Here is a 25,464-nt window from a genome sequence, read left to right as displayed (position 1 = left end):
TGTTCTTTAAATAATGGAAGCACGTAGAGTTATATAGAATATTTAGCTGGAATTACCAGTTGTCTGCATGTGATGCACCACACTGCTTTCACAGAAGTGTCGTAAAAAAGCCAGCTCACATTTTCATGATTATGCACTGCTTGGGTTGTTTCTGAAAATCAAAGAGGTTACTACTAAGCAAAGATAATTAATCTACTACAGCTTATGTGAACCAGGATGCAAGAGGAATGAATGTCGTCATTTAACATATACGGTAAGGGCCTAACTGTGTTTTGAATTATTCCCTATAATGTAGCTATGTCAATCCTGTGAGAAAAACTTTCGCTACACTCCCACAGAAGGCTACTTTTGGAATCCCTGCAGTGAAAAGGCACATAATGTAATCACACTTGCAGGTGTAGCTGATATCTATTGCTTGTGGTAGATGGATATGTTCCTACACAAGATCTAATGGGGTACCAGAGTCGAAATAGCAATGGTTGGTCATTGATTCACCAGTAATATTTTAGACTGGCTACATGTTGAGAGCTATGGCACATAAACAAGTATGAGCCTCGTCATATTTAGCACAGTTATTTTTGTAAAAGAGCACCACTTGATAAAGCTCGCTATATCAAAATATTTGCACGCGCATATACTAGTGCTTGTTTGTTTTCTCTGGAATTCGCATTGTGATTTCATTGCCAAAAAAAGAGGTAGTTGCGGCTCGGTGCGTTTTGTTACTGTTTACACGCTAACCTGGGGCCAGTCAAGCTGCTTCTCCGCAGCTTTTTTCCCCTTGTTTTTCCGCCACAACCATGTACCTCCTTGCTTGTGGAAACAAAAGAAAAGAGCACTGCACTGCTCTTAGTAGCGTATTTATCTCTGTTGAAACAAAACCTGAGTGCCAAGCAGTATTCAAGTGAAGGAAAGTTATTAAAGTATCCGATTGTTTATCTCAATTACTAAAGTTTGTCCAGTTTTTAATACGCTATGTTATTTCGAACCTTATACTACGTTGTGAAGTAGCTTTTTCGCACGAAACTTTTTGTAGGATTTCCGGAATCTATAAAATAACATCACCATATTCCCTAAGTTTATTCGGTGTGATCTAATCGTTACCGTCGCGGTTCACGAATGCTGCATCTGATCGGCGTATATAGAATACGCAATCTATTCTAGATACGCGAGTGCCGATACGTTATTAGGGCGGAGAAAGTGCACAGGTGAATGCAACTAAAAAAAAAACTAATATACGTGCTGCATCTTACGCCACGCGCTAAAAAAGGGCAGCGCCTTTTTCCTCACAATCTAACCAAGTCAGCTGTTTCGATGCGCTTTGTTTGCGACTAGGCGGAAAAGCGGTCCACAAGCGATGCAAAAGCGCTCACGGTCGATCGACGATACGCTAGGCATGTCGCCTGCAAAAACGGAGTGCGGCTTCGCCGCATAGACTTGGTTGCTTCTCAGGCAAGATGGCGGACCTACGCGCAACTCTGCTACCTATGGTAGCATATACAGTAACTCTACACCCACCCGTGTGGCAGCGACCTCTGCCGGCCATCGTGGGCATTCATTGCAGGCGGCGCCACGCTCGCCCATTGAAAAGAGCTGGTGGACGGTACACTAGCCAGTATATTCTAGGCACTATAGTATATGTGTCTGCGAGGCTCGGGTTGGCTGGTGTTGTAAGAGGCTTCGTCTAAAACGTGGATATGGCTACGCAAATAACGCGTTCTCAAAGTAGAATCTTCATAAAATGTTTCCATTCACGCATATTACATCTTTACTCACCCATGATGCATGACCAAGCGAAGAAAAGCAAGAACAGACGACCAACTGTTTCAAAGCGAGCGCGAACCTTGTCGTCTGTCCTCCAACTTTAACGGCCCGCTGATACTTTTCAGGTAACATGTAGTCGTACACACAATAACAAGTTCTCATAGTTAAACAAAACATGTTTTCGCGTAATAATAAAGCTAAAACAGCTTTTCACGTGCTGTTCTAGTAGAAAATGAATCAATGTGACAGACGGAATGGTACTTGCCAAGCGTGTCTTCAAGGTGTCCTGTGTCTACGAGAACCAAGCCAATCCGAATCCACAATATACCGGCATTCCCATGCATACCACAGCGCAACAGCGCCAGATTTCCCTCTAGGTAATGTAGTCAGAAACTCTATGGTTGATGCCTAGGTTCAGGTCACGTGAGGGATAAACGTGTCTAATTTTTTTCCTGATCCTATGATGGTTTTAGTATAACGAAAATTGTATGCCTAAAAACTAAATATCTTTTTTACCTATATGAGTACTGACAGCAACAAGCTCTTCGCTTTTTCAAAACATTATGACAAAATGCGCCAGAAAGCTCGCGCCATAGAGTTACTAACTCTATGGCTCGCGCAGCGGCGCAGGACAGAATACAAAATGGCCGCTATGTGTATTCCATGGTGTGTTGGTCTCTTGGTGCGTGAATTGCATTCGTAGTGTGGCGCATTCTGTTTCCTGGTGGGCGTGAAGTTACGACATTTTTAAACAGCTTAGGCTTCCCAACTCATACACATTGCGGCAAATTGGTGTGTCACACACAGAACACCACGCCATGAGCGTAAGGACTGCCAGTGAAATTCGTGGAATTGTGTGAAGGCGGTCTCATGGACGTCAAAGCAAAGAGTATGCATTGGACAGCTTGGCCCGAGTCATCCTAGCTGCACCGAAACATCCTGTTCTGTTTAACGTGAGTATGACGCGCAGGCCCTGTGGCGTGCGCCTCTTGCAACCTGGCGGCCATGCTTTCCGCGTGGCATGGCGTCTTGGAGCAGGTTTGCTTCTGGCCGGTTTCCTTGCAAGATATTTGCCATTCCATTCCTTCCTCTAGCGCTGCTAACGTCTCTAGTGGTGGCGTTAGCTCCGGGTTGATAAAGTATAGTCCTGTGACTGCATAGCGCTTGCCAAGATCAGGTTGCGCATCTTTCCTAACGCGATTACGTACTACAGGGGTACGTGATGTGAAGTTCTCTCTCATACGGAACATGTAAGAAAATGCGCATAAAATTTCACTGCCACGAAAGTCCAGTTCAAGCGTTTTAACATGACGTGTTACTTCATTCGGCCGTTACAAAACAATATGCTTATGCAATGGCTTTGCTTGCCAGTCTGGGGAGAACATAGCAGTGGAGCTCCTTCGGGCGCGTGCGACGCACCTAGGTACCGCTGCGTTGGTGCTCCGACGAGGGGTTTTCTAACAGGTAGTAATATACAGTTATCAACTACAGAACAGTGCGAATTACGATCTTTCCTAAATGTCTGTTCCTCAATCTGTTAGTGCCATTTGCAGCGACCTAGCCACAACTTCTTCACCAAGGTATTTACAATGGCAGCCCTTCATTGTTTTCATCACTAGGTTGTATGTTTTGGGATGCCAAATTAACAGTCACTGCAGCTTGGATGGGTCACAGCAATTATTCCCACTGTGCGGCTGTGGAGGGCCTTTCTGAAGTGTGCGAGCGACATCTTTGCTGGGAATGAATAAAAAATAAAAATTGTTCTTTCTGGTCCAAAGCCCTGTGGTGCCATCTTTATGCACCTTGATGAAGTTTCGAAGGAGCAGAACTCCCAGATGACTCGCAAGTGGTTGACAACGCATCAAAGCAGTATGACATATTACTGGTGGATAATCCCACACAGGAATTGAGACTTCAAAAAGTGCTGCCCCACTGAACATGCTAAAAAGCCACTGTGTATAAAATACTTTATAAGAACTGTTCGGGGCTTTAGGCCACTAAGAAACGCTCAAGTAGCACATTCAAAAGACCGTAGTGCCATTAAAATTGTGAAGACAGACATGCAGGTACCGCTTCAAAACTGCGAAAGCCGAAGAAAAATACTCTAAAGAGAGTATTTTTCTTCGATTTTTGGAGCTCTGGCTCATCTACCCTACACATATGACCTTCTCAGCTTCAATTATTTCTTTTAGTTAACTAGAATGACCCTTAACTAGACTGGCAGCCAGGGTTGCTATCTTGTATGCATTTGAAAAGCCGATGTTCGGTTTTGCCTCACGTGATTGTCCTAGGCCATCTAGGCAAATCGCGTGAGACAAAAGTGAATGTTGGCTTTTCGAACGTGTACAAGATAGCAGCCCAGTTGGCAACTAGCTAGTTCCAGTTCTGATGGGAAGTCACGTGGGCTGGATCCCAAAACAACCTGAAGCAGCCCAAATATCGCAACATCAAATGCCATAACACCTGGCTGCTGGATAAACATAAACATGTGACTGGCACGGCAGTGGCCTGTGCTGCTTTACCGGCTTTGAAAAAAAAAGCTGCAGCAACGTTTTCAGGCAATCACATAGAGCGATACAATAACTTTTGTGAGGTTGTGCATGACTCAGCACAAGATGTGCACTGGGCCAACCTGACTCTACGATGCAACAAAAATCCTACGCGTCCAATGCCAACACATGAAATCATGCAAAAGTGATCGTTCAAGGATACCTACTCACAGCAGTGAAGTGCTTACCGGCATTGATAAGCTGGAGTTCTGTCATCATTTGACAAGTCACAGAATAAAAGCAGGATTTCGGTTCAGTAAAGTGGAAAGTTGGGCTAGTTGGTGAGTGATCATCATACCTTGCTGGTGAAGCAGCGCACTGTCACAGACACAGTGAAGACAAACAGCAGCGAGTGTCGTTTTTTCCTGTTTGTCTTCACTGTGTCCGTGTCAGTGCGCTGCTTCACCAGCAAGGTATGATGAGGATTTCGGTTACATCGTATACGTATTAAATTTCTTTGCCGACCAGCTTGGGCTTCCATTTCAGAAAGTTCTTTGGTGGCGCAAGGAAATGCAAGTCCTCTGTGACTAGCAGAAAGCTCCACACAAAAAACAAAATTGTTCATTAGAGCAATAATTGAATGTATGTGCAATTATACAGACTTGCTGGCCATTACTGAATCGGCACATTCAGTTAACTTCGATGATCTACTTTGAACACATCACGGTATTGACGATGTACATGCACTTAAACAACCGACGTAGCGAAGGTTAGCAGTGTGACCATCTTCACTATCTGCAGAAAAATGAGATGCTACCGCATAAACTCGAAAATGGTACCATCGCAGATAAACCCAAAAAGGCACCATAATATGTGGGAACGTGTGTCTACAGCCTGTGAAGCACAATGCAAGTAGTACGCATAAGTGTACCGCAGGCTGTTCAATGGGATGCAAAAAAAATCTGACAAAATTAAGTGCTAACAGCTCGGATATTTGCCGGCTCTTCTATCGCACCATCTCATAATGCGGAACATGCTTTAGAAGGTAACGACAAAACTAATGAAAACTGAAGGTAGTTGTCGCCAATTTGCTGAGCAAGGTAAATGTCCTCAAGCAGCTAGTTTGTAATCCATCAACTCTCTGCAAAGATAGCGGTGAGCACTCATCGCCTCTTTTTGTCGTCTGCTAGCCAAACAACTTCCGAGAGCTGCTTCGTTGTGGCGGGTTCTGGCAGCCTGCGGGTAGCCAGAACTGTTCAGCCCAACACGGAACATATGGTGAAATTACGCTCCACGAGGGGGAGAGGAGGTGTAAAATCGCAGAAATCCCTGAGGCTTATGCATGCAGATTTTGACATCTCAGCCTGCAACAAAAGAAAAAATTTGCACAAGTACTAAGTGTAAATGAGGTGTCTTTGTTAGGTATACATTAGTAGCACCTTCAGGACACCGAAGGGGCAATGAGGACACCAAAGCTGGAATACAGACTGGTTCTTAGGTTTTCAGCTTGCTGAGGCCTCCGAATACAGGGGCTGCATAAGACTGGCTGTCCACAATCACGGACAGCTGATCTAGCATGGAAACACCCCCTGGCACATTCAGACCTTTGCAGTGAAACCCTTGGACAGCCTTAGCGGCCTGGTTCTAGCTTTGATCTTCATGGGTGCGCTGGAAATCTCGTGCCACCCACTTTATTTAGATGCTCTCCTGAGGCCTCTGTTTGCTGGTATTGCTTTTATTCTCGCGTGCTAAATGACCTGATAGGACAAAATCGCACTAGGAACAAAAATGGTTGGTTCGATGTGGGTACGCTAGAGACGATTTGGACAATACCTACCCACTCGTGCTTGGCTGCCAGCAGTGTATCCAAAGAAAATTCTCATGGCCGCCACGAGAATAGACACTGCTTTTGAATGTGTGTCCTCTAGGTAAAGAGGGCAGTAACTGAAAGCCGAGATATTTTGCTCTTTCGAGCTTTATCATGCCTTCAAGTTCTGCGTGTGCTGGGTGTACTTGAGAGCATCGTAATTACTTCAGAGATGGCAACACTATTTTAGGCAAGGTTATATATATTTGTTCCAAAGGTTCTATGTATGTTTTTCCAGCATTTTGGAGCTGTTTAATAGAATCATCTCCAGCCTCAGTAATTGATTGAATTCAATTTTTGAAGATGGCTGTATGCCATTTGCAATTGAAAACAGCTGTAGGCTCGGATCAGGTGGTGCTCATTGATGTTGGCCGCTGCTACCGCAGTAGCAGGTATTGCTGACCTTCTAGCATTGTGTGGCTATTTTCACCCTAGGTGAAAGCCTCCCTCCCTCCCCGATATGTAGCAGGTCTAAATAATAAAAACTAAGGCACCACATTCAAGGCTCATTCATATTGGCGATTGACAACAGTCGCGCGATTGGTGAACATGGAGCAACTCACGACAGCCAATGTTCACACAGGGACACCGGCACACTGAACTGTTCCTCAAATTAGGCCGTTCGTGTGTGCTCATGCTGCTATCACCACATAAAATAAGTGTCAAAGTATACAGACGTCCTGTTCCTGGGAATCTCATTGGTTGTAAGAAAGAACACAGTAGCAGTACTGTGAAAGACAAAACTAGCTTTTATTGGGCGAACCTGTGCCCACAAAACAGGCTACACTTAAAGCACAACGATAGCAGCGAACACAGTCGGCGATCGTCGAAAATCTGATCAGCGGCTCAAGCGCGTCGCCTTTTATAGATCAGTCGTCGAATGTTCCAGATTAACTGATGGAACCCGCGTGTCTTCCACAAAGTTCTACACCATTCGTGTCACGCGATGAAATCTGATAACACAAGGTTCGGCGACAACAGACACGCGGATAGAAGCGTCGATAACTTTCCAGAAACGTCGGATACATGCAGGCGTGTCCCTCGCGGTGCGATTACAGTTGTTAAGCGGCGAAACGTGGTTGCCCGATAAAGATAAGTACACGTGTCAATATTGGCGATTGACAACAGTCGCGCAATTGGTGAACATGGAGCAACTCACGACAGCCAATGTTCACACAGGGACACCGGCACACTGAACTGTTCCTCAAATTAGGCCGTTCGTGTGTGCTCATGCTGCTATCACCACATAAAATAAGTGTCAAAGTATACAGACGTCCTGTTCCTGGGAATCTCATTGGTTCAGAAGGTTTGCAACTGAGGTTGTGTGACTTATTAAATATCACTGACCCACTTTGGACTATTTGCAGCCAGTTTGGTCACGCTAGCTCTGTAAGTCGCCAGTGTTGATGATCCTTATGGATGACATGGGGTGCGATCAAAGATTATTGTGCGAAAAGCGCATTCAGTTAGCATTCAGTTTTGCCTCACATGATTGGCCTATTCCTAGGCTATTTGCGTGATGCGAAACTGTACACTAACGGAATGCGCAATTCGAACTACAATCTCCAATTGTGCCCCTGGCTGCTGAAGTTTACAGCCACCCACTCTTGTTTTTTGCAGGCTGTGCAGTAAGAAGTAACTCCATCACTTGAGGCAGGTGCCTAATGTCCTCGTGCACAGAAGGCTTGGCTTGACTGGTAACTAAAGCTGCTTTTCAGTGCTTCCACTCATGATAGTTGCTAGAGAGCCATCTTCATAGTACCTGATCACTGGCCATGCTTTTTTCTCTCTTTCGCACAGTTCATTGATCGAAGCCATTAGTTCTCATACTGAAAATGGGGTTTTGCAACATTCAAGAAGGTGGTAATCTCAAAGTCACTCTAGCCAACATCTAAGGCAAGTAGGACTTAATGCGCTTCCGCATGCTGTGTCACACTGGAAGCATCTACCCTTGAAACAAATGTGCTAGATACGTGACAGAGGGGTTAGGGATGACATAGGGCCCAGACAGCTGGTCAATGCCTGTGGCAGTCCAGCTTGGTATTCTAAAATACCTCACATCATACTGCATACGATCGTACACTCCAAAATAACGCCTGCAAATCAGAAACATTGCTGAAAAACTCCATTTTGCATCTATTTTAGGAATTCATGTAGCATCACTTGCATCCGTGTAAATGGGTGAAATTTTGTAAAGTTTTCCCAAAGGGACGTTCACATAGCAGCTGCAGTTGTAATAGCTCCCTCGGAGTGACGGAAATTAGTTGGATGTAGCATTGGAAAAGGGAGGCTACAAACATTGGAATGCGTCTGTGTTGGCACTGTAAGAAAGTGCTTAAAGTATAAAACAGGTCAGGCAGTGATGTGGAAGAACTGTATCTTTATTCACTGCAGTTCATAACACAGCAACAAAGCTCTGCATGTGCATCAGGTTTAGTGTAGCCTTTGAGATTGTAGCTTTTTTTCTGTTGGAATGGCACCATGTCCATGGAAGCTGTGCCTTTGGCATGCTGGGATATTCCCACTGCTCCTCAGACAAGCAGGAAGTGCTGCGCACAAGCTTAATTAAATGTCCCAAAAAAAAGAAGCTGTTTTTTCCACTGAATTGGATTTAGAGCGTTGGAGATGTCAGGAGGCAACTTCAACATAACTGCTGGCACCAGCTTGCCTGGGCGTTTAAATGTGGGTGATGAAATGTCTTGCGTGTATTTGGAATGCCACCTGTTGTTCTTTCTTGCAGGTGACAATAGCCTATGCCAGTGGTGACCATGCAGGTAATCCAGACGCAGCCAATGACTCCTGGTGGCCGCTTCCAGTATGGAGGTGGCCCCAAATATGGGGGCTACGGAGGGGGACGCAGCCAGGCAGGAGGAACCTATGGGCCTGTTGGAGGCAGACCAGGCATGTCCTCCATGCAGAGTATCGAGTTTGATGGGAAACGCCTGCGCAAGGCCGTTGCCCGCAAGACTGTTGACTACAACACTGCTGTGGTTGAGTACCTCGAGGTGCGTGTCTGGGGCAGACTTTAAGTGTTTAATTTTCTTTGTGAACTATCTGCGATTCTTCGTTCCTAAAGCCTGTTTCAACCTGCATGTGACTGTGCGGCGGCAGTCGCAGCTGCTGAGCAGTACCGCGGCGTCTAGACCTGGCTTCGTTTTACCTGCACCCTCCTCAAGCAATGCCCACCACTAACGATGAGTGTTGCTTGTGGAGAGCGCCTGTGAGCAGTGGGCTTCCGCAGCCCCCGGAAGCGGTGCTGGAGCTTCGCTTATCTATGATTCAGCATGTGTGAAATGCAGAGTTCATTGTTCTCCAAGAGTGCCCTAGCTTAGTTCTTCACTTTCTTGCGTAAAAGAACACTTTGATTATTCCCAATGTCAACTTTGGTTTAAGTTGTTTTCTAAAGCCTCTCCCAACTACAGCCGTCTAGTAGCCGAGTAGGATAGTATCAAAATTTGGCATGAAATGGGTAAGTCAGCGGATGCACGGGTCTGTCAGCGGCTCTCATTCTTGAATGCTATCGTGCATGCCAAGTGCCGTCTTGGCCACAAAGCGTGCAAATAGGCATTGTTGGCTTTTAACCAATCCCTCGTCCCTTTTTCTCCTCAAGGTATTTGAGCAGAAGGGCAGCTGCCTTGCGGTTCTAGTAGATTTTGGATGAGATGTAGCCAAGGAAGCACACAACCAAACTAGGAGCATGCACGCCCACAGTGAAAGAAAAACACCAGCGTGCGGCGCGAACGAAGAACACGGACTGCTATTTCATCCCCTATATCTGCAACCGTGTGGGCCACATCACACATGAAAAAGTTACTACAGAACCCATCTCATGACTGTTGACAGTAATGTGTCAGCATTGAATCAGTACAGGGACACAGCATATTGCCGCTGAGGTGTGTATGAGGTGTGTACTGCAGCAGGGCTCTTGCGCTTCCATGGGAACACTTGGTGCCATCTGTGCCGCCGCTGCGATGCCTGCGCATGGCCTCCAAAATGCACTGTGCGCTGGTGCCTGGGAACACTTGAGTAACACGCCATGCAGCAACCGAGCTGCACTCTCGTGCTTCTTTCTGGAGGTGCTGTGTCGTCTAGTGACACTGCCATGGAGTCCGTCTCCGAGACAAGTACTGTGGCGCTGGTGCCTGTGAACGCTGAGAATTGTTCCCTCGCTTGCTGCACATTCAGCGGTGCGTGCTCAGTGACCCAAGTTGGCGAGAGGCTCATTGAAGAGAAGCATACACCTTCATGGTGCAGCTTGCTAAAGCGTTGACAGGAAAACCATTCATTGAAGAGTGGCACATACCCAGTGCATTTGTGGCACAGCCTGCTAATGCGTTAGGTTGCTGTCCTTGAGGACCTCTGCGAGATAGGCTTGATTTTGCTCAGCATCGGATAAATACAAGCAATATTTTTGGTCATGGTGGAATGGCACATTCCCAGTATGACATGCCTAGTTACCTAAGTAGGTGTCAAGGCCATTCATTGGAGACTAGCAAAGATTGAGCGGCACATACCCAGTACCCCGGGTCGGTGTGAGAGCTTCTTCGAACGGTAGTACCTACCATGTCCTGCATCTTACTGTGACCCATGTCAGCGTGAAAGAGGTTCGTTGAAGAGTGGCACATATATACACATTGCTACATACTCAGCGACCCAAGTTGGCCCGATGCTTGGTTCCAAACCCTGATACCTAAAGCACAGCAGCTCGATGTGCTACCCATTGCACCATTGACTACTCAGTGACCCAGGTAGATGGAAAAACGGCTAGGTACAAACGTAGATAGATGCATAGATAGAAAGATACATACAGTCGAACCCACGTATAATGATACCGGTTTCAACAATATATCGGTAGTAACAATGAGAAGCTGCTGCACCGTCAACTTTAGATGTTTTCCATGGTGAAATAACCTGCTTCCTATAATGCCTCGATGCTGCATTATCGGCTATAACAATGAAGTCTGGCTGGTGGGTGTCCGAGCGGGAAGGTGGCGAAATGCGAAATCGTTGAAAAAGAAAACTAGAAATTCAAGCTGCTGCACGATGGGCTGCTGCTCAAGTTTACCACCATTTCTATCACCAATAGCCGCGGCGTGCTCATTTTCCAGCCGTCGCGATGCGCCTCTCTCTCGTTGCCCTTCCACCCCTCCAAGCATGAATGGGCTGCACCCATAGCTCTACGACGCCCCACCCTCCAAAACACAAATGGACCGCGCCAACTGTGCTGCTCCCAGCTTGCTCCCATGTTGCTCTCTGGCTCCTCATTCAGTGCAGTTCTGTCAGCAGCTTAAGCGCTCTCGTTCATATTTTTTTGCATTGAAATCGTTCCTGGCCACGCGGATTCTCAGCCTCGTTTGACTTTCTGCCAAAACGGAAGATGGCTGATCCGTCCGCTGATCATCGGCAGTGCTTGGCGTTGCCGGTGAAAAGAAAGTGCAGGGCTACAGATTTGGAAACTAAGTGCTTCTAACCGGTAAGGCGATTATCGCGAACGTGCTTGCGTCAGATAGCGACGGCGACGACGGCAGCGATGATGCGGCAGGGCAGGCTGCCTCAACCTAGTCCTTATAGGAGGCCGAGCAGATGATTCGGTCCCCTCTAGGGCTTCGTTTTCGCGAGGAACCTCCTGCTGCTCTACGTGGAGCACCTGGGTGCCTTGGAGAAACATGTAGGCTAGCTTCGCGTAAAGCATGAGAGGCTGACGGACATAGTGTTTTGTCGTGCAAGCCAGTGAGAAGTACGTGGCAAGATGCTTACGGCGATCTCACCTCAGCGTTTCTTCTGGATTTCTCAAGCTGACAGACTGTCGCGGCAGCCTTCTCGCAATTTTTTAAGGCCCCTTTTGGGGCCACCAAAGCGATGCCTCGGTGGTGCCTGCATATCGCTTGCGAGCCGTGACCCCTCTTTGCAGTTATAACAGTGCCATTCCTTAACTCCGACACCCGCGGCTTGTTACGTGCAATCGGAGCACCTAGGAAGCAGTTAAATAAGTGAGCACAATCAGCAGCTAGATGGAGGGAGGTGTTGGGGAGGACACTGGCCTACCTGCCATTATAGTTTTCTCACAACAGCTCTGCCATCCCCCTATTTCAATTTCTTTCATGCAGCCTGGTTATAACAATTATCGGTTATCACAATGGAATTTTCATGGCACACGAGTATTGTCATAAGTGGGTTCAGCTATACATTGATAGCCCTGGGAAAGTGTAAAAAGAAAGGCAAATTAGATGACCCCTACTACAGGCAGACTGACGCCAGCTCGAGCGCACAAGCTCTTCCGCATGCCTACACTGCCCCTGCCATGTGCCTCTCGCTTAACTGCTCACGGACGCTCCATCATTAGTCGCCGCACGCAAATTTTAATGCCTTAGCATTTTTTAGGATACTTCACACACTTTCCGGGGCCTATCCATTTATCTATGTTTGTTTCTATCTATGTACATTTGTATCTAACCATTTTTCTGCCTACCGGGATCACTGAGTAGTTCATGGTCGAATGAGTAGTGCATTGGGCTGCTCCACTGGGCAACAAGGCTCGAAACCAACCATCGGACATCCTTGGGTCACTGATTATGTGGCAATGTGTGCATATGTACTGCTCTTCGATGAACCTCTTTCATGCCGACATGAGTCACTGTAAGATGCGAGACGTGGTAGGTACCGCTGTTCAAAGGAACTCCTTGACACCGACTTAGAATACTGGGTATCTGCCACTCATCTGTGCTAGTCGGCAATGAACCTCTTTGATGACAACTTAGGTACCGAAAAGAAAAGAGAACCCACCGTGGTTGCTCAGTGGCTATGGTGTCGGGCTGCTGAGCACAAGGTCGCGGGATCGAATCCCGGCCACGGCGGCCACATTTCGATGGGGGCGAAATGTGAAAACACCCGTGTGCTTAGATTTAGGTGCACGTTAAAGAACCCCAGGTGGTCGAAATTTCCGAAGTCCTCCACTACGGCGTGCCTCATAATCAGAAAGTGGTTTTGGCACATAAAACCCCATCATTTTTTTTTTTTTTTTTAAAGAGACCCTGTATATTTTTCCGATACTCAGCGAAATCGAGCCCACGTCACAAGGGTGCCTCAAGGACAGCAACCCAATGCATTAGCAGTCTGCTCCATGAATGCAATGTGTATGTGCTGCTCTTCAATAAACGTCTCGTCAACTTGAGTCACTGAATATGTGCCTCTGAGTGTGTGGAAAGTGAGGAAACAATTCGCAGTGATCGCCAGCATCGGTGCACAACACTTTTCATCTCAGAGGCCATGTATGGACTTCTTGGCAGTGCTACCATATGGTGTAGCGTGTCCAGAAAAGAAGTGCAAGAGCCCAGTTTCCACACGATGCGTTTCTCAGCGATCGCACGGGCTGGCGCACCATGCATTTCAGAGGCCACGTGCAGGCTTTTAGGTGACGGCGGTAGATGGCGCTGCGTCTTCCTGGGGGGAGTGTGAAAGAGGAGTCCCATTAAACCCAGCAGACTTAGTTTCTCAGGGCACTTCGGTCCAGTCTCTGATCGACTGGGAAATTAGGTGGAGTGGACCGGCTTGGTTAGCAAGAATTGAAGAATGGCCCAAGTACTCGGCTGCCATTCTGACTATTGTACAAGAAGAGGAGTCAGAAGAAAACACCATTAAACTCCATGCTTTAGCTACACCGGTGCATCTTGTCTTCAACTTGTCAAGACGTAGTGCAGTCGCCGACTTATTATTCAGACTCCAAAAATTCGGACATGCTCGATTATTCGGTCTGCTTCGCGGCACTGCCATTCTCCCCATAGACCATAATGCATAACAACTGCCGAAAGTTCGGACATCTTGCAACCTCTCGTCTGATTTTTCAGACACTCCTTGAGCCAACTCGATTGACAACACCATGCACCAACTCTGACCGGTGCATGGTTCGACTTGCTGAACGCCATTTTTGTTTTGAACGGAGCCTCTTTGCTGCCCCACGAAGGGGCGCTACTGCAAATCTCCGCTCATCATCATCGTTTCTGCCTGGTTCGTAGCTACAGCAGTTCCCCCCTCAGCTTAGTAAGCCATGTCACGACAATCCAGCAGCTAATTTGTTTCTTTCTTCGTGCTCGATGCTGCGAGTAGGCCACGTTTTTCGTTTGTGCGACTGGTGTCGGCGTGGTGATGTTTGCTTTGAGTGCTGTGTCGAAATCGCGGTGATGCAACGCGGCATACGGAAACATCGCGTCAAGTGTCTAATGGCGCCGACAGTGCCAGTGCGGACTCCGCTGGAGAATGCTGGCAAGTGGGTGCCAGGAGGCCGAGGATTTGTTGCCTTCCGATGAGCTCCCTACTGATGCCGAAAATGTTCTGCCGAGACCTGCGCAGTGGCTGCTTTGTGATTCTGGACATCGTCTCATTTGACAGTTTCACAGGTGCCGATACTGCTGTACTGACATGCGCAGAACTCGACGATGGCGAGATCATTCGTCAAGTTTCTGCTGCGCCGCCAGACGATGACTTCGAGTCGGAAGATGACGCACCATGTGCTACGCTGCCGTCGCATACGGAGCATGCGCAAGCAGTGACTGTGCTTTCAGCCCCCTATAGTGACCGTTTGACCCTCTCCGAGATTCGGGCTTATCTGATTGTGCGTAAATGGAACAGCGTGCAATGCGCATTCACGATTTCTTCAAGCCTACTGACGAGCCCGAATTAGTGTGTGGAAATAAAGGATTTCTTTTCTTTCCTTTTTTTTTTCTTAATCTGCTTTTTCGGACACCTGTTTATACGGACATTTCCGCAGTCCCCATGAGGTTCGAATAAACGGTCGGCGTCTGTACTTGGTTTTGGGTGCTAAGGGTCTCAGCATGGATTCTGATGTTTGTCACAGCCTGCCGTGGCCTGCCAATATTAAAAAACACCTAACATCATCGGAGCTTGCCAGTTTGGAAAAGTAATAGGCTTTTCACGGCCCAAAAGCAGCAATGTGACCTTGAATTATCAGCGCTCCAGGCAGGACAAGACCTCCACGAGGTGTGGAGAATCAGATTTGTACCCCTTTTTTGCAAAGGAGAATGGTTTTCTGCAGATCCAAACAAGACTTCGGAATGTCGTGGACCAGGACTGCATCAAGCACCTGGTCCTGCTCCCCGGTGATCACCGTGTCACTGAACTCATTATCGCAACATGCTTGTACTGGAGGATTTTTCAGAGCCCCAACGACCATCGCAGAACTCTGAGAGTGCTTCTGGGTGACAAAGGCAAAGCAGTGTGTAAAGAGAGTAATCGGGCAGTGTACTTGGCGTGCCCGCTTAAGGACCAAGCCTGCAACGGCTCCAATGATGTTGCTACCTGTGGACTGAGTGAATGTTTCAAAACCGTTTAACATTGTTGATATGGATTTTACGGGCCCAATATACCTGAAAAGTGAGCCTACACAGAAATCCTACATCGTGTTGTTCACTTGCTCGGTAGTTCGTACTATCCACCTAAAGCTTGTCTTGCGCTCAACAGGCGAAGGTTTACTAGAGGTTCCAGCATTTTGTTGCATGTCGTGGACTTCCTGTGGTAATTTACTCTGACAATGCTCTGTGCTTTAAGCGTGCTTCGTATGACACTCTTCAAGGAAGTGAGGTTGGCGTTCACCTGTATCGCATTATGTGAAAATTCACTGCCAATTGTGCTCCTTGGTAAGGTGGATTTCAGAAGCAAATGGTGCGGTCAGTTAAAGACAGTTTGAGGAACGTGCTAGGGCGGTCACTTCTAGATTATGATCACATTAGTACGGTCCTAACAGAAATAGAAACGATCATAAGCAGTAGACCACTGACGTATTCATATCCTGCCCCAGACGAACCAGAAGTCTTTTACACCTGTTCATTTCTTGCATGGCAAACAATTGACAGCATTTTCCAACTTACAAATTGTAGCCGTAATGCCTAGCTCCCATACTGAGCTGCTTAAAACATGGATACAGAGTCAAGAAATGCAAAAATATTTTTTGGCATCGCTGGTACAAGGAATTATTTAATACTCCTCAGAAGCACTCATAGTAGACCAGTGTCAGACATCACTAACATTATTGAAGACAATACGTTGTAGTGCAAAACAATTACGTGCCCAGACTGGTGGAAACTCGCACATGGCCTGGAGAACATTGCGGATAAACGACGGGCGCATGTCGCCTAAAGCTTGGAAATGGCAAAGTGGTCATGTGACCTGTAAGACATTTGTGCTTCGGAGAAATGCCCCCATAGCACTCCAGGCCATGACTGTTAATAGAAAGAAAGAACAATGAAGTTCTTCCTCTTTTTGCGGAAATAAACGCCTGCGTAAGACGTGCTGCTCTCGGCTCTTTGGGCATATTGTCCTTAACCGTGCTTGAAGCCTGGTCTACCCGACAATAAGGTCTTCGAACTTTACGCACGCCTCATACATAACTCATTTTTATGGTGGCAATATATTGTGTTGCTATATTGATTCAGTGCAAACACATTACCATCGATAGATGCTTTAAAAAGAAAATCAGTGTCTCTATTTTCGATACCACAGTGTCTATGGCTTCTATCGTTATGACCACTTGCCAGCTCTGTGCAGCTTATATATAAATTGCATTGGATTTAAAGGGAGAAACTATATTAAAAAAGTTCCTACTAACAAACTATTGTCATATTTTGGGGCGGTCCACTTGGTACATATGCTGAGGCATAGTGGATGCATCGCCTCATTATGATGAAGTTCGTTGCAAGTCAGCTTGACTGTACTCTGGCCTGTGTTTAATTGCCTGCCTGATGATGATAAGCACATTAGTGGGCCTCTTCGCTTTTCCACTTCTGGCTACCTGCGGGCTACCAAGCCAGCCAAAGCGCCTTTGTTTTTCTCTGGTTGCTCCACCCACCGTGCCATGCACTTCCGCCGGATGTGCATTTTATTTGGGCTGACTGTTCATGCTACCCGCGTGCTGCCAGAACCAGCCAGGACGATTTTAGTCGGGCATCTCTCTGGGAGTTCTCTGGCTAGCAGATGACTAAAAGAGACGATGGGCGCTTGCCGTCATTTTTGTGGGGACTTGACGGATTGCAACACGGGCGCTTGAGGACTTAAATTTACCTTGCTCATCCAACTGTCTACGGTCATCTTCGGATTTCCTTACTTCTAGCGTTATCTTCTTAGGTTCTAACGCACTATTTCGCATTGCAAGGGGGTGCGATACGAGCGGCAGTGAACTGTTGGACGCTTTTGTGTGTGTATGTGTTTGCGTCTTATGAAGCCTTTTTCCTAGCAGTGATAACTGCACCACGCTCTCTTGCGTGTATGTTATCTGCATGGTGTTCGCGTAAGTTGTAGGCACTCATTCACACACACTGCGGTACATTTTCGGTTGATCTTTTTCTGGTGGTCTTCCTTTTCACATATCTTGTGGATGTATGTGGCGATATCTCCTTTTTCTGCAGTTAGCAAAGGCATTGCAGCTAACCCGTGTTCACTCTATCTCTCCGTGGTATGCTTGGGTGGCAGCTCGAAACCGATATGTGTTCAGAGTGCAGGCTGTTGATGTTAAAATGCACTGGTTGGGTACAGTAGGCCCACATACATGTACATACAGTAGGCTACATGTGGGCTACATGCCCACATGTAGCCACATGTACATTAGCCACGTGTACATTAGCTTATTGCTCTCATGATCGCGACCCATATTGTTTTTTGTGTGAAACTTTTCGTTGGTCACAGGCAGCGTACATTTTCATGCGCCAGCCACATCCCCAACTCCTTAGGGTCAAAATTAGAAGCACCATCAGCTGAAACAAACTTTCTGAAATCGAAGCCGAAGCAGGTATTAGATGTATTCAATATCCTGCTCTTTCATGTCTTGCCAAGTGATGACACAACGCCAACTCATCAATGTCGCTGGTGGGCGACGTGATCGCTGCAAGCAGGGATCCTTGAGCGATCGCTTCCGGGTATGTAATCACTTAAGCGCAACTTCGCGTGTTGGCATCGAGCGCGTTGGAGACCGTATGTTGCGCTGTGCAAGGTGATGTTGGCAGAGTGTGTGCCCTGTGTCGAGTCGTGCAAAATCTCTTGAAAGGGATCACAACCCTTGGGGTAACTTTATATATTTTCAAGCTGGCAACGCATAAATGGGCCGACTACGCCGAGTGCGTGCCGGTCTTGCCGGCGCTGCCATGCTGGTAGCATGTTTATTTATTCCACGGCCAGCTGCCCTCACCACGGCATTTGGTTTTGCAAACTTCGGGCAGCTGCGGGTTGTCTTGGGATCCGAGCCCATGTGACTTCCTATCAGGACCGGAACTAGTTGGCTGCCATCTGTCTGCCAGCGGGCTGCCAGAACTCAAAAAATTGAAGAGGCCCAGTGTCTGAGTGGGCCCCCAAAAGCAGGGGATGCTTCGTCCCATCAGCCAGTGAAGTATTTGTGACGTGTAATTTTGCGCTTGCCTAGCATAATGGTTGAGTCATGTTGACTTGCAACATTTGCACTTGTGTGTATGCAGAATCGTGTCTGGCAGAGGGACTATCGGGACGCAAGAGCCCTGCAGCCGGATTCGGGTTACTACACCAGGGTGAGTAATGTTTGACTCACCGGGAACGGTTACAGAGTACAGCGTTCCATGCCCCATGCCACTGAGTGGGCCAGCACTGGTCACCTGGATCATGCTTCTGTCGTCAGCCTCTGATTTGGAAAGGTGATGTACGGTCATGGCACCTTGCTAGCATTGGGTACATCGCAGGAAAGTGATACAGCTTCGCACTAAATTGTAGTATGCACAAACTGGTAACTACTAATTTGCGGCTTTTTGGGGATGCGACACCTGGCCACAAAGTATGGATACCTTGAGGTGGTGACTTTTTTCTGGTATTATTGTTCTTTTAGTTTAGGATATTGGGGTCTGGTGGGAAGTTTTTCGAGATATGTGAAAACCAATGTGGTATTGACATCAAAATGGGAAGAAATTGGGACTTAAATGTTATTTGGAGACCTCAGCTTTAGAGTTAACAAGGGTTCACTATACCTGGCCTTTCTGCTGTAACACTTGCGGCAGCACACATTGTGGAGTGCAGCGAAACTGTGCGCAGTCCTCGCTTGTTACATTTCCTGTCATTCAGTGTTGTAGCTGCTTCTAATCAACTGATGCCTGCAGCAATTGAGCACCTGTTCAAGAAGTGAACCAACGGTCTACAATAGAATTGACTGTGATAGAAGCCTGCACTTGTTGGTTTGACATGAGCAGTAGTAAGTAGCATGAAGGACATGGACGAAAAGAAAACATAAGGCACAGGCACTACATGAGTCTTGCATCCCCCTTTTGTTCATGTGCGTTGTGCTGCTTCACCATTCCCAAAGTGCAGTAGGAATCACCATAGGGTGCAATTTTTGCAGCCTAACAACTAATCTAGCTTGTTCTACACTTCTACTGCTCCCTGGTCAAGCACCTGCCAAGGCATTTTGCAGCAGTAAAATTTGATTTCACCTCTGACTCTGCACATTGTTCATAAGGGCTTGTGTTTGGATAGGGGCCCATATTTACATGGTTCTGCTGCACCCCCGATTGTAAAATGCAGTTAGTGAAACCTCGTTTCTACGAACACCATGTTAACAAACTTTTCAGATTAACAAGCTTTTCAGAAATCCCCTGCTGACTTCTTATGGTTTCAGTGTAAAAACATTTCAGTACTACGAACTACAGAATACCAAACTTTTCAGAATAATGATCGTTATTCAGTTTCCGTGTCATCTTAGCAACGCCTCAGCACTATAAACTGGGGAAACCTGGGGATTCTTAGTTTTCAGTGTATCCCTCACGGCAGCCGAAACAGTGGGCCAGCAGAGAAGGCGCTGAAAGCGAGTGCCGCAGCACACTGGTTCGGAAGACCTTTGAAGGCACTGAACAAAAGTGCGCTATAATTTTTTTTAGATCTATTGTGGAGGCGATGACGCATCAGGTTTTACGAACACATGCTTCAGCGAGGCAAGTGTCACTCAGCAACAGAGGTGCATCTCTTCCTTCCTTCACCCTTCTTTCTGCGCACGCCTCTTTCTTTCGCGTTTCTTTCTGCGGCCATCCTAGCTATGCGTAGAGAAATGTAACATCTGTACTTGCAGGGATGCCACACGGTCGCCACACTTTGCACTTCACACTTTGTTTAAGTGGATTTGTGCTTTGAAATAGTTCAAGTGTCCCCTTCGAGTGAAGCCGTTGCGAAGTCCACAGCAAGCAAAGTGGAAAACAAACAAACAAACAGTTCACTTTGGAGGCAACGTGGAGCTTGTTTTTTGTCAGTAGTTTTCTCAGTGTCAATATTTGCTTTTTGCATCACTCTTATTATATGGTGCTTTGGTGGTGTGTGGCTGCGGAATCTATTAACAATAGCAACAACGCAGGCCGAGAGCCAACAGTGACATTCTCGGGGAGAGCTCAAAGAGTGACAACTTATGAACTGATGGGTTGGTGGACAGAATGGCTAATTTTGAGGCCTTCACTATAACAATCTTTCAGAATAACGAACTATTTTTGGCGGTCCCGCGCACTTCGCTTTATTGAGATTTGACTGTATAGTATTACCGTCCAAATATTTTAAAAATCGCTTGGTGCCGATTCTGCCGCGCACATCAAGTAATGAAACCCAAGTCGACATGTATCATCTTGAAACAACTTTATGGAACATACATAGTCACACAGATGCGCAGGCAGCTGAATCTCAGTGGCTAGTTGCTGTCGGGATTGGACGACACCTCCTTTTCGCTATCTACCGATCACAGAAAGTAACCTTCAGTTCCATCTAATGCATTAGTAATGCCACACTTAAAGCAAACCAGAAAGTGGCGACCACAATCCAAGGCATAAAAAACAATCCCTATTGATGGCACTGTGACTAGCTATCTTGCATTGAGCTTTTTTTAGTAAGATTCAGTCACATTTTTTTATTTTAACTAGGATTGCCTTATTTGCCATTCCGTAATCCACACCATGGTATAAGTATCACCGCTCTGAAATTGGCAGTTTTTCTGAAAAGAAAGAACATGTATAAGTCGCACTGGTCTTTATAAGATGCACCTGTCCATACGGTGAGTGATTTTAAAAAATACACTGACATTTCATTTTGTGAACGCGGGTCATGCACACGCAGTGATATGGACACTCCAGGCGCAATTCTGCCCTTGGGGTCGCTGAGGTGTTCCGTTTAAAGTCCACGGGCGATAACGTCGTGGCCGTGCGCTGTATGCTGTATGTGCGAGTGAAAATGTGCGATGGGGAGCCGAATCGCGCACAGGGAACGAAAGCGGGAAGTGCATGAGGGAGAATGGGGAGTGGCTTGTACTCTTGAAAGCGATCTGCAGTTGCGACGACTTCGCAGTTGGTCGACTTGCAGTTGGCCTTCTTGCATTGCTGCTCTTTTTCTGACACAGTGCTCGGCGACTCGATCACGAGAAGAACCCAGTACCTCGATAGCGTGCCCGCAACCCTTGCAGAGGAGACCAACCCAGCTTGCTTGACGTGGCCATAGCATCTAATCTAAGTTTGACAGCACCTTTTCAAAAAAAAAAAGACGTATAAGTTGCATTATTTTTTAAGATACACCAGCGAAAAATTCAGCAAAAAAAGTTTGATTTACGCACCAGAAAATACGGTAGTTATGACAGTAACCCACATGCAAATTTGAACGCACCTTTTATTCAAGAAAGGTGCATGTAAGAATCGTGCAAATATGTTGTTCAAGACACTTTTGCTGTACGATATGCTTTCCCACGTATTTCATTTAGCAACCGTATTTTTTGCATTTATAACTATGGCCCAGCACATCATCGTGGGGAAGGGCTGAGAATGAAGGGCGGCCGCAAGGGACCGCCAGAGCGCTGAGCAGCACTCAAGAAGAGACACGCATACTTTTTAAAGTAGTCGAAACACGAGGACAACTGGTTACAACAGGAAGTCAGTTCTGAAACCCAGCACAACAGTCTGCCTGGCTCATTGCGCATGTACGATGATCAGCTATTTGAGGGGGGAGGTGGGGATCAGAGCTAACTTTTTTGTTCTTTGACCTAGAACAACCAAATTTGGCAGCCACACTCGTAAGTGTTCGAAATAAAGAAATGTGCAGTTTCATTGCAATACCTTGACTAGTTTTCAAGTTACAAAATGTTACAAGTGTTCCACTGTGGAAAACCGGGCACTGTAACAAAACATGCCAGCTGTAATTTGAATCTTTGCTCAAAAGAGCAATACAGGGTACACAGTTCCAAAAATTTTATAACTGCTTTATTTCTTTTATTTTTTACACAGAACATCGTGTTCAATTTTATTAATTGTACCAGAACTTGTCATTCACAATTAGCATGCTGAAAAAGAACTACGCCCTCAAAAGAAGAAGACTGGCATGCCCTCAAGCAGACTTCAGGGAATACATAAAAACAAACGGGATCAAAATTGGTCCAGGCAATCCTATGCTACCCTTTCCACAGACAACGCAGAATGCCCAAAACACACTTTTGAAAAAATGTCTCTCAAAGTTTTTGGAGCAGTTCACATCTCTCAAAATGCACCAGGATTGTAGTTTTTGCAGTCTTTGTTTACAGGGGACTTTTTGGGTCTCGGCCATTTGATTCGCACAGTTCGTGGTGACGACACGCGAAGTACCTAGCCGCGCAGTCCAAGGTACCGATGCGTGAAATGCCTAGATGCGGGTTTGAGGAGTCGACGCCCGATGTACGTAGTCACGCACTTAGAGGCGCCAATGCACAAAATGCTTAGGCGAGGGTCCAAGATGCTCGCACGCGATGTGCTTGATCGCCGAGTTGGAGACTCCTATGCGCGAAATGCTTAGTAGCGGGTCCGACGATTGCGTGCGCGATGTGCTTTGTCACGAATTCCGAAACACCGAGTGCTGAAAGGCTTAGCCGCGTGTCCGGATTCCGTGCACGAATCTTGGTCGCAATGCCCGCGTCGCCGATGCTCGGTATGCTTAGCCGTGGCTCTGACACGTCTACAAACATAGGGGTCGGCCACGCTACTGCTATGTCCGTGTAGCACTCGTTTTGACACGTCGAGATTACGGTGAGTGGAAACATCCAGACTTCGGAGGTGCAAAGAGCCGAGCAGACGACACGAGCACCGGACCAATGACGAACTACGCTGGAGTCACGAGGCGGGCGCTGCCAACCGCAGACTCCGCAAGGACCTTCAATCATTTGCTTTTTGTGTGCTTGTTTCTGTGTGGAGGAGGTAGCTGAAGCGGCAGATTTGAAGATGGAGAAATGCGCTTTCCAACAAGACCAAGATGGCGGCGCTCGGTTGCACCATTCCGGAGATATTGTGGCTTGAAAAATGCTGTTCTTTCTTGATTTCCACGAAACTTTTTGCCACCTTGGCTGATAAAACAAATTTTTTAGAGCACTTCTATGTGGTTTACAGTGATATTTCGGAATCAGATAGAGAAAGAGTAATAGAAATTGAAAATCTAGTTTTCAAAAATTAGATTTTTTTTTGCCATTTTTCGCGATGCAAAAGCTGCGTCCTCCCTTAAAGCGTATTGTTGGTATTGTAATGGACAAGCAGCAGGGCATATTCACGCTTGATTCGTGTTGAAGTGCTCCGATCACGTCACAGCTCGTATCCATACTGGCTAGTTTACTTCCTCAGTGTGTCCATTTAATGTTATCTGGAATAAAAATGTGGAACAAGTACTTGAACATGCGTAAAGTGCACTGCAGTCTTGTGTCCGGGTGACTCAGAATTTTGGGGTTGGCATTACAAAGGCTGTTTTGTGGTGCAAGCAACTTGCAACATTCGTGAGCAAAAAATAACTCAACTTTTGTGCATTCGAAATGGTCTTAGAGAAGCGAATTGGTAAGTTCTCGCTTCTCACAATCTTGGGGAAACTGTCCGAGATGTGCGGTGTTCTCAGATAATCACCGAAATACCGGTATATGGAACTATTTCGCGATCCCCTTCGCGTTCCTTATATCTGGGATCGACTGTATACAAAATACAGTAGAACCTCAATCATACGTTCCGAAAAGTTGACAGCTATGTAATACGAATGGTTGCGCATGAGATGCGCAACCATTCGGTAGGGCTTCGGGGGTTGGCGGGAGGCATGTTTTGTTGTTTTCCTATTGCATAGTGTTTTAAGATGGCGATGAGAAACCGAAACAAGATTGAGCTGCGCATTGCCTGCAGCAGAGAACAGCAGCACGTTTGGATTATCACCTACTAAAGGCATGAAGTACGCTATCAACAGCACTGCACTTCATGCCCTGTAAAACAGATAGGTGAAGGTGCTTATCACAATAGGTTTGGCGGCGATAGCTGTGAATGCGGCGTGCAGTGACCCGGGCAGAGATTTTCTGGTACCGGAATAAGAAACTGAGTGTATGCCAGCATTTTTACGTGAGAAGGGCTGGCAAGTATTACATTGGAGCTGATGCAGCAGGCGGCTACTGTTCTCAATTGCACACGCCTCGTGCCTTTTCTTGTTTGCATGGGATCTATAGCAGCCAGAAAACGTATCCTGTGATCTCAGTTTAGCGATGTACTGAATGTTGGTGCCGCAAAATTGTGTTTTCCCGGAATGTATGAACCAGTAAAATATAAACGTAAGGGGGGCTGGGACCCGCCACGGTTGCTTAGTGGCTATGGTGTTGAGCTCCTAAGCACGAGGTCGCAGGATCGAATCCCGGCCACGGCAGCGGCGTTTCGATGGGGGCGAAATGCGAAAACACCCGCGTGCTTAGATTTAGGTGCACATTAAAGAACCCCAGGTGGCCTAATTTCCGGAGTCCCTCACTGCCACGTGCCTCATAATCAGAAAGTAGTTCTGGCACGTAAAATTTCATAATTAAAAGAAATAATAATAAATGTAACTCTATTGGGTCATTCTTCGTGTTCGCGATCGTGAACGTTGGCGCCTGCAAATTGTACGTAACAGGATCATATCGATAAAGTTCAGCCGTACGTGTGACTTGAAGAAAGGTTTGTACTGGTTGAACCGAGCATTACATAAACCAGAGGCGTTGATGATAGTTTTTGTTCATGGAGAACAAAAATGCATGGAACCATAGCCATATACAGCTTCGCTGTGGTAACCACTCTGCAGCTGGCTTCGGCAGTTATGATTCGGCACCGCTTTGGTCCGAAAGTATGATTTTCAGTACCTTCATTTTTTGTTCCTGGCAATTTTCTGCCTTTAACTGCAAGTTTCCGTTAAATGCATCATCCAAAGAGTGAAATGCAGCGGCGTAGCTCCTTTGAAACCTTGCCTACAGCTGGTTCCGATCGCCTGCGATTTCGAAACTGTGAGTGCATCGTCACCATTCTTTCTTCGAGAGTGTGATATCTATATATTACTACCAGCTGGACAAGTGGATTC

At 46.6% G+C, this 25,464-nt stretch overlaps 1 protein-coding gene across 2 annotated transcripts in view; it reads left to right on the top strand.

The window, feature by feature from the left end:
• The first annotated feature begins 2,375 nt into the window (after positions 1–2,375).
• LOC139053001 (pre-mRNA 3' end processing protein WDR33-like) overlaps positions 2,376–25,464 on the top strand; it is a 219,859-nt gene continuing 196,770 nt past the window's right edge. The window contains exons 1-5 of one of the 2 annotated variants that reach the window (XM_070530134.1): positions 2,376–2,714; positions 7,738–7,814; positions 7,918–8,013; positions 8,858–9,122; positions 18,591–18,659. In XM_070530134.1, the coding sequence (XP_070386235.1) occupies positions 8,871–9,122; positions 18,591–18,659 (321 nt within the window). In that variant the 5' untranslated portion in view covers positions 2,376–2,714; positions 7,738–7,814; positions 7,918–8,013; positions 8,858–8,870. The remainder of the gene's footprint in view (positions 2,715–7,737; positions 7,815–7,917; positions 8,014–8,857; positions 9,123–18,590; positions 18,660–25,464) is intronic. The other variant, XM_070530135.1, reaches the window with a different exon arrangement.

Source organism: Dermacentor albipictus, unplaced genomic scaffold (genome assembly GCF_038994185.2).
Source record: "Dermacentor albipictus isolate Rhodes 1998 colony unplaced genomic scaffold, USDA_Dalb.pri_finalv2 scaffold_51, whole genome shotgun sequence".
Classification (NCBI taxonomy): domain Eukaryota; kingdom Metazoa; phylum Arthropoda; class Arachnida; order Ixodida; family Ixodidae; genus Dermacentor; species Dermacentor albipictus.
The sequence above is the reverse complement of the archived record's forward strand: the minus strand, read 5'-3'. Positions and strand labels throughout refer to the sequence as shown.